The following is a 7,665-nucleotide window of genomic DNA, read 5'->3' on the forward strand; positions in this document are numbered from 1 at the left end:
AAAAGAACAGAGAAAAAAAAAAAGAAGAGGCAGAACCATACATGCCATAGGGAACAGCTCCTTCCTCCACAGCTATCCTCTACCTTCTTCATTACCTTTATTTCTCCACAGAGAAAGGGATAAGCTTAAGAAATTAAATTCTGAGTATAAGTACGAATGCCTGCCAGGCAATCATATACTCTGGACTCTGGTTCACCATCCTAGAAGCTTTACAGGCTAGAACTCAGCATCTTCTTATTAAAAAGGAAAAACAAAACAACAAAAAAACACCAACACTTCTTTTGCTTTCTCCCTGCAATAAGAAAAATAGCAACAAAGAAAGGGAGATGAGAGGAGGAAGTCTGAGGTCTACAAACAGTAAATGAATATTTAATGATGTCACATCCACAGCTCAATATTTAAGAGTCTTTAGACATTTTCCTTAAGACTTTCTTTACCTCCCCTGGTGACACAGAACACCTTGGTGGACAGCATTGCCCTAAAGTCAGCTCTAAATAGCAACAATATCCCAAAACAGGTAGCTAGAAGTACTTATGCATGGCTCCTGATCTTATGGAAATTGGCAGCACTTTGTCCCTCCTTTGATAAGAAAGGGCAGTGATGCTTACAGGCTATAACTGCTTTTATGGAATCTGTAGTGCAAATATTTAAAACTCCAATTTATTGCAAATACAATGTGTCTTGCTGGTGATAGAGTCATTTGAGTCTGTTTATTTGCCTGAATTTTGGAAACAAACTTCCTCCTGATGCAGATTAATTTTCAACACAGCCTTCAGATTTTGATATTAAGTTAAAAGAAACAACTTTGAGTCTTGTGAGCTGTGAACTGTAGGGTCCATGGCTGGAGGAGCATAGAGACAGAGGTGTAAAGAAAGCTCAGAAGCCAAGTGTCAACTGAACTCCAAGGGGCTGCTTCTTCATCTGTCACACAAAGGGGAAGACTCGTGGTAGAAATATTCAACCACCAAACTGTTACAGTCTGTCACATGCCTTTAATAGAACTGATGGCACCTAAAGGGAAAACTAATAAAAAGGAGAAAGTGCTTATTACATTTGAAGCACAAAAGCTCTGATTAGGAAGAAAGATCTCTTCAATTTCCAGACTTGCCACACAGCAAGGAAAGCAGGGCAACAGCTTCTTTGCAGCTGTGTAGGCAAAACAAATGTGACGAGCTCTCTGGGGTTTGGCCAGTTTCTCCCTGATGGTCACTGACAGCTTTCCAAAAAACCAAACGGGGTAAGAAGTTAGTGGAAAAGATTCTTTGCCATTCCTTGAAAAAAGCAAACAAACAACCCAACATGAAAGGGGGAATATGCTTTCTAACATTTATAAATAGTCTTGGAGCAATTTCCATGATGTCCTGAACACAGGGAGTAGAAATATCCACATAAGCATAATGTTACAAAACTCTCTCTCATATGACACACCCAACTGTGGTAATGCAATCCTCTAAATTGTAAAAAGACAAGTATCAAACAGTAGTGAAACAACCTTGTCTGTGATCCCACTATTCCAGGCTGCTGTCAGAATGCTACCTAGTTTGGGTACACACACTCCAAGAACAAATGAGGGGGAAGCACTAAACGCTAGAAGCAATAGAACTCACTGTCTTCTGTTCCAACTGAAGCTAGATTTTACATTTCAAATAGTTACACATGGAAAAGATATCAGAGAGCAGAGAATTTTTACTGCCTGTGCTAGCATAGGCATATTCCACAGCTGAAAGTTGGACATTAGACAAAGCAAGCTTTGAAATAAGATGTGGTTTAGTTTCTTAACTACAGGAATAATTAAACACTGGCAGAGCTCTCCAGAAGAGGTGACAGACAGACCATGATCTAAGACTAAGATAAGACCAGTTTCTAAGAAAGACATTTTAATTTATCTTTCTGGAAAGCTCCACAGCCTGCACATGTGGGGAAATCACACTGGACAACTACAGTAATCCATTTTAGCTCTGGGAGATACAGACCTACAAAGCTTCAAAGACATATGAAGAGAGAGAGAGAAAGGAATACTTTTGCTGCTCTCACAAAGTTTGTAGCTATACAGCTCCAAATGACTATAATAGTCAAATTATTAGATTGTTAAGTCAGTTACCTTGTCCAAAGCTCAGGAAATACTTTCTATCCAATGCAGAAATGACAAAAGGTGCTGACTGGGGAACACACAGGATCTCCCTTCTTCAGGTACATCAAAATCTACAGCTGGAGGTAGCCTACTGCACTGACTGCCTCGTGGAAAGGAGCCCCCCCAACTAACCAGGAACACAGAGGTCGTTCATCTTCCTTGATACCATGTATGCAGCTTGCCTGTTGTCATCAGTTGAACGTTTCCCATACAATGAACAACCATGCAGCAGGGGAGCCTCCAGATTTAACATCATTTCAGTCCTACTCTTCATCAGTAGCAGCCAAGTTAAACTGTATACAACACAAAGGGTACATGTAAAACAAAATTCTGCCTCTGCAACTTGTAGTTTCTCTACCAGCCTCCAAAACAGACTGAGATTCTGCTACTGTTGCCTCCTTCATTTCCTTACTATCCTACAAAATCCCAAAATCATGGAATCTACTCATAAATCCTCTTCTGGCCCTGGCCATCCATAGCAAGAGCAGAGAGAAGCCTGACAGTAGTGACAGTAAAATGCCAACACCCATGGAGTCTGTTCCTGATCCCTCACGGTGTCACATCTCCAACCCAGCACCACTGGGCAGCACCCACTGCTTCCCTGGATGCCTTTAGAGCAGAGAATGCTGCTCAGAGATACTCACTGTCCTCTATTTTTACTCTGTTGACCCTCAACCTCCATGCCCCTAGACCTTCCACAATACTTCATCTTTCCTCATACCTGTGTATTCTCCCCAGGCTTTCAGAGGAAAGGATTCAGATTTGTTGGAGACAAATTAATGCCCACTCCTCATGGAAAAAACCTATGCAAATAACAAAGAGATCATAACTTCTCTGAGTCATTTCTTCCAGACACTGAAGATTCCTTCATATGAGAACTTTGACCTTTGACTTCTACCTGAAGGAGAAAATGCTCATTGCAGCACCTCTCACAAGTGTTGGCTGTGACCCATGGGGGATCTTTCACAATAAATATCACAATGTCTCAAACTAATTGTGTAAGCATGATATGGAAACAGTCTAATGCTTATAATATGCCTCTGAATGAGGGTGACTGTCACTCCTAAGCAACAACAGCTTCCTCCTCAATTTTCAATTTTTTCTTCTTCAATGCAGTCAGCAAATATATGATGATTAAGCTGATACTTTACAGAAATCCAAGTGGGCTGTGTTTGACAAAGATGACTTCACTCAATGAAACTAAACTGTCAGGGGATAAGAAAGATAATACAACTATGAATTAATGACGTTGACAGATAGGAAATAAGAAGTTGGAACAATTGGCCTTTTGCCAAAAAAAGAAGGCTCACCAGTAGTCTCTCAAGGATCTGTTCTGGAATCAATACTTTCAATATTTTAAAGCAAGATGTAGCACAGAAGCTTAACACTTACTTGAAAGACTTTGCTGACAATGCTTAAAAGTTATTCAAGGTTGCAAATTGATGGCCAAAGATCTGAAGAAGACCTTAATGATACTGCTTAAGTGGGCTGTAAAATAGCAGATAAGATAAAATGTAGATAAATGTAAAGTGATGCACAGTCTAAAAACAAATTTCTAAATTTATATATGGAACAACAAATTCTGAACTACCTATTAGCACCTCAAAGAGTTATTGTGGAGTTATAGTAGACAGTTTCAGAGAAGTGCCAACTCAGTGCTTAAAGATTGCCAAGATAAGGCAGGCAGAAGATTAAATAATAAAACATAAAACAAGATACAAGTTTACAAGGTGCCATATACAGAAACACTGTAGCCAGTCCCAGGTACTGTTTTCCAACTCTGTTTCTCTGATATCTGTAGCACTATCTCAAATCAGGAACAAACCTGCAAAAGGTACAAAGAAAACAGCAAGGGCAATGAAAAGGATAAAGTCACTTCTTTCTAAAACTCTTCTGGACAAGTCACAAGCAAGGGATGGGAAATGAAAAGGTTATAAAGCTGTAAGGCACACAGAAGAACATGGTTTCTCTTTTTCACTGCCTCTTCCAAATAAGACATAAACCAAGCAGGTAGGAAGTTCAAAACCAAACAAAAATAAGTGGCTTTTCCACACAAAATGTGTTTGAACCTCACACCACTCAGCCACGGGATATTGTGGATGCTACAATCATATAATGCCTCACATAGTGATGGGACAAATTCATAGAAGAAAAAACCCTCTGGGGCACTAAAAACAAACATCACCTCTAGTTCCAGAAACCTGTGAGCCACAAATTACTGGAGGCTGCAAGAGGTATTTCCTCAATTTACACTATACTCTTCTCCAAGTATTTTCTTTTGGAAGCTCAGAGAGGCAGGGCACTGGGCTAGAGGGATCTTTAATGTGACCAAGTACAGTTGTTTTTATGTACTTATATAACTCATTAAAAATTGAAAACAGTAATTGTATGTACATGTCAGAACTCTAAGGACAGAACATTAAAGGACTCTGGTCAGTACAGTGATAAACTACAACAATCACATCTTCATAAGTACTTTTTCCACCATTAGAGTAGCCTAGTTTACCTCGACCACAAACTTCTGCAACTGTATGGCACACAAACTGTGAAATCTGAATTTAATTCAGAGTGGTTCCCTGCAGCTGTGCACGCTGCTGCACTGGTACAGCTGAGGGTGTCCTGCAGGCTTGGAAACAACAGGGCTACTTGAATCAGAAGTGGCCCCAGAGGAAATATTTGTCAAGCTAAAAGCCACATCAGCGGAAATGGAGCATCACACTGTCTTCTGCATCTCAGAACGCCCTTTCCACCACATCTACACAACCAGTTTTAAAGAGATAATGTTTAAAGAAACCATGTTTAAAGAGATTTAAACCATGTTTAAAGAGATAATGAATTACTGATATCAAAGATAGAAATGCTCAAATAGACTTATTTGTCCTGTTTATTAAATTTGACCAATATATCTACTAATTTCCAGTCACTTGCTGCATTCACAAAACTTCCACCACTTCAAACGGAAGACAAAAGGGGAGAGGGAACTCGAGGTTCTCTTTGAAGTTAAGGGGGGCATCTAGCACAGGTTGAGTAGGTTTGTTAACTTTAGCTGCAAAACTCCTCAAAAACTCCATCACACTGAGCACTTGCCAGCACGTAAAGGTCTGTTCCTACAAGCTGAATCAGGTTTCAGTCAGAGCAATCAAGCTAAAAACACTCTGGCAGTATCTGCCATTAAAAAGCCCAGTGCATCTCAAAAACTGGAATTTTTTAATTTGCTGCCTTTCCTGTTTTGCAATCTTAATGATGAAGCTTCCTGAGTGTTCAATGCATTATGTGGTATGTAGTGTGTCCTGTGTGCACGATTTGCAGTAAGTTTAGTTCACAGCTACTTAAAATAATTTCCTTCATTTTCCATGTCAGTATCATATACAGAACGTCAGAACAGTAAAACAAACACCTTGCTGTTGCTTTGGATAGCTCTTCTAACCACTATTTTAAATGACAGCTGGGAAACTAAGTCACCTCTCTTGCTTTTAGATTACTTTTTCCTTTTTGACTGAATGTAAGTGGTTTTTAAATAATTCAAGAAATTATAAGCATCAAAAGCAAGGGCACCTCTCACCAAGCTTAACAAAGCACTAAAGAATAAATGTTTTAAGTCTCTTTAATTGAAGGCAATGTAATGCAGCTTTTCTAGAAAAATCTAAGAAATCATGAAAAAATAAGAGTAAACCTGAGCATCTATGACAATTACATAAACTTAAGGCACATTTTTTATATGAAAAGTCAAAGAGCCTGGTTTTGTATTTTGTTACCAAAAAATGGCAAAATAAAACAACGAATTACAGCATCCTGGAGTCTTCATGCTTGTGATGCTTTCTCCTTCTCTTCAAACAGAAATAAAGCATTAGTCGCCATCTACATTTCTAAACTGCTAAATCTCATCTCTCTTTTTTTTTTCCTCATGCAAAACCAGGAATACCAAAACACATCAAAATAAAGTTTAAGATTTCTTGGTTCTCTCATCCCTGTAATATTAAGCAGCCATCAGTAGACCCTCTTCTTGTGTGGAGTGAAATACTTAAAAGAGGGCACACTGAACTTACACACTCTCACTTTTAACAAGGCTATTAATTTTTAAATATCTGCAAAGGTATATTGCCTAAATAAACCTCTTCTTGCATTAAGACCTAAAAATGCTGGGAAATGCATCTTAACAGCACAACTAGGGGTGACCTACGGAAGGTTACTAGCAAGAAGCACTCAGTGATTATTAACACCAGCCAGCATGTCACACAAAGTAGATTTCACTGCATCCTCCCTCGCTTCTCCATCGGCATGGAGGCAGGACTTCTGGCACCACGGCGACTCCCCCACCACTCTCCCAGCGCCACGCCGCCAGAACACGGTCACACTGCCACCACCAATCCATCCCTTCCTCTTCAGGGGGCATCAACCCCAGCAGGCGTGCGTAAGGCGAGAGGATGCTCGGAGAACGCAGTCTCGCTCTCACACAGCCGGTTCCCCCCCGGGCCGCAGCACTTCACCCCTCTCCGACCCTCGGCCTCCAGCCCCCTTAACCCCGGCCCACTCGGGAGCCCCCGTCCGGGCCGGGCTCACCCCTGCCCCGCCACTGCGGCAGCCGCAACCCGGGCGGGATCTGGGGGCGGCACCCCCGGGCGCCCCCGCCCGCCGCCGGCCCCGCCACGCGGGCCGCGCGTCTCCATGCCAACGGCCGCCAGCGGCCCGGCAGGGCCCCCCCCCCCCCCGGCCCCAGCTCCGGCTTTACCCTCTCCGGCGCCTCCCGGCAAGGCGCCCCCGCGGCCCTGGCGTCCTCCGGCTCCTTCCTGCCGCCGCCCCCCAGCAGGGTGGCTCTGCGCTCCGCCGCGCTGGCGGCCACCGCCCGCCCGGGCTCTCTCCGCGGTGGCGGCGGCGCCGCCGCCGCCGCTTTGTCCCCCCGGGAGCGGCCCTTCCTCATCGCGGCGGCTTCTCCTCAGCGGCGGCTGCGGCACGACTCGGGCCCCCGCGGCGCGGTGCCGGCCATGGCCGGCGGGACTCACGGAGAGCCGGGGCGGCGCCGCCGCCACCGTCGCCGCCACCACCTGCGCGCGGGGCGGAGGGACATCACCGTCCCCGCCGCCCGCCTGTCAGGGAGCGAGAGCGCAGCGGCTGCCGCGGCGGCACCGCCCCGCCCCCCCCAACACCCCCTTCCAGCGCGCCCGCCCGCCCGCCGGCCGCTGCCTATCGCGAGAGCAGCGGGCGGGCGGCGGGGAGGAGGCGCGAGACTTAGCGGGGGGGGAGCGCGCGAGGGGTGTCACGAGGGGCGGGCAGGAGGTGCGGGGAAGGTGCGGGACGGCCCGGGGGGACGGGGGGGGTTAAGGGAGCCTCGCACGCTGCGCTCGGTAGCCCTTGGAGAAAGGAGGAATGAACCGGGGGGCCCGCAGCAGTGCGGCAGCCCGGCTCCCGGTTGGGGTGCCCAGGCGAGTGGTGCCACGGGTTGCGGGGGCTCCGTTGCCATGCCGGGAGAGCCGTCGCGGTCGCAGAAGGAGGTTTGGAGGTGTAGAGTTGAGGATGGGCAACGCAGTGTTGCCTCC

At 45.3% G+C, this 7,665-nt stretch overlaps 1 protein-coding gene across 6 annotated transcripts in view; it reads right to left on the minus strand.

Moving 5' to 3' along the window:
• MAST2 (microtubule associated serine/threonine kinase 2) overlaps positions 1 to 7,275 on the minus strand; it is a 180,431-nt gene extending 173,156 nt beyond the window's left edge. For 3 of the 6 annotated variants that reach the window (XM_071750250.1, XM_071750253.1, XM_071750249.1), the window contains exon 1: positions 6,861 to 7,275. In XM_071750250.1, coding sequence (XP_071606351.1) covers positions 6,861 to 7,049 — 189 coding nt within the window. In that variant the 5' untranslated portion in view covers positions 7,050 to 7,275. Of the gene's footprint in view, positions 1 to 3,523; positions 3,544 to 6,860 lie in introns of those variants that run through there. The other 3 variants (XM_071750254.1, XM_071750252.1, XM_071750251.1) reach the window with 2 other exon arrangements.
• Between the last annotated feature and the right edge of the window lie 390 nt (positions 7,276 to 7,665).

This window comes from Heliangelus exortis, chromosome 8 (assembly GCF_036169615.1).
Source record: "Heliangelus exortis chromosome 8, bHelExo1.hap1, whole genome shotgun sequence".
Taxonomy (NCBI): Eukaryota; Metazoa; Chordata; class Aves; order Apodiformes; family Trochilidae; genus Heliangelus; species Heliangelus exortis.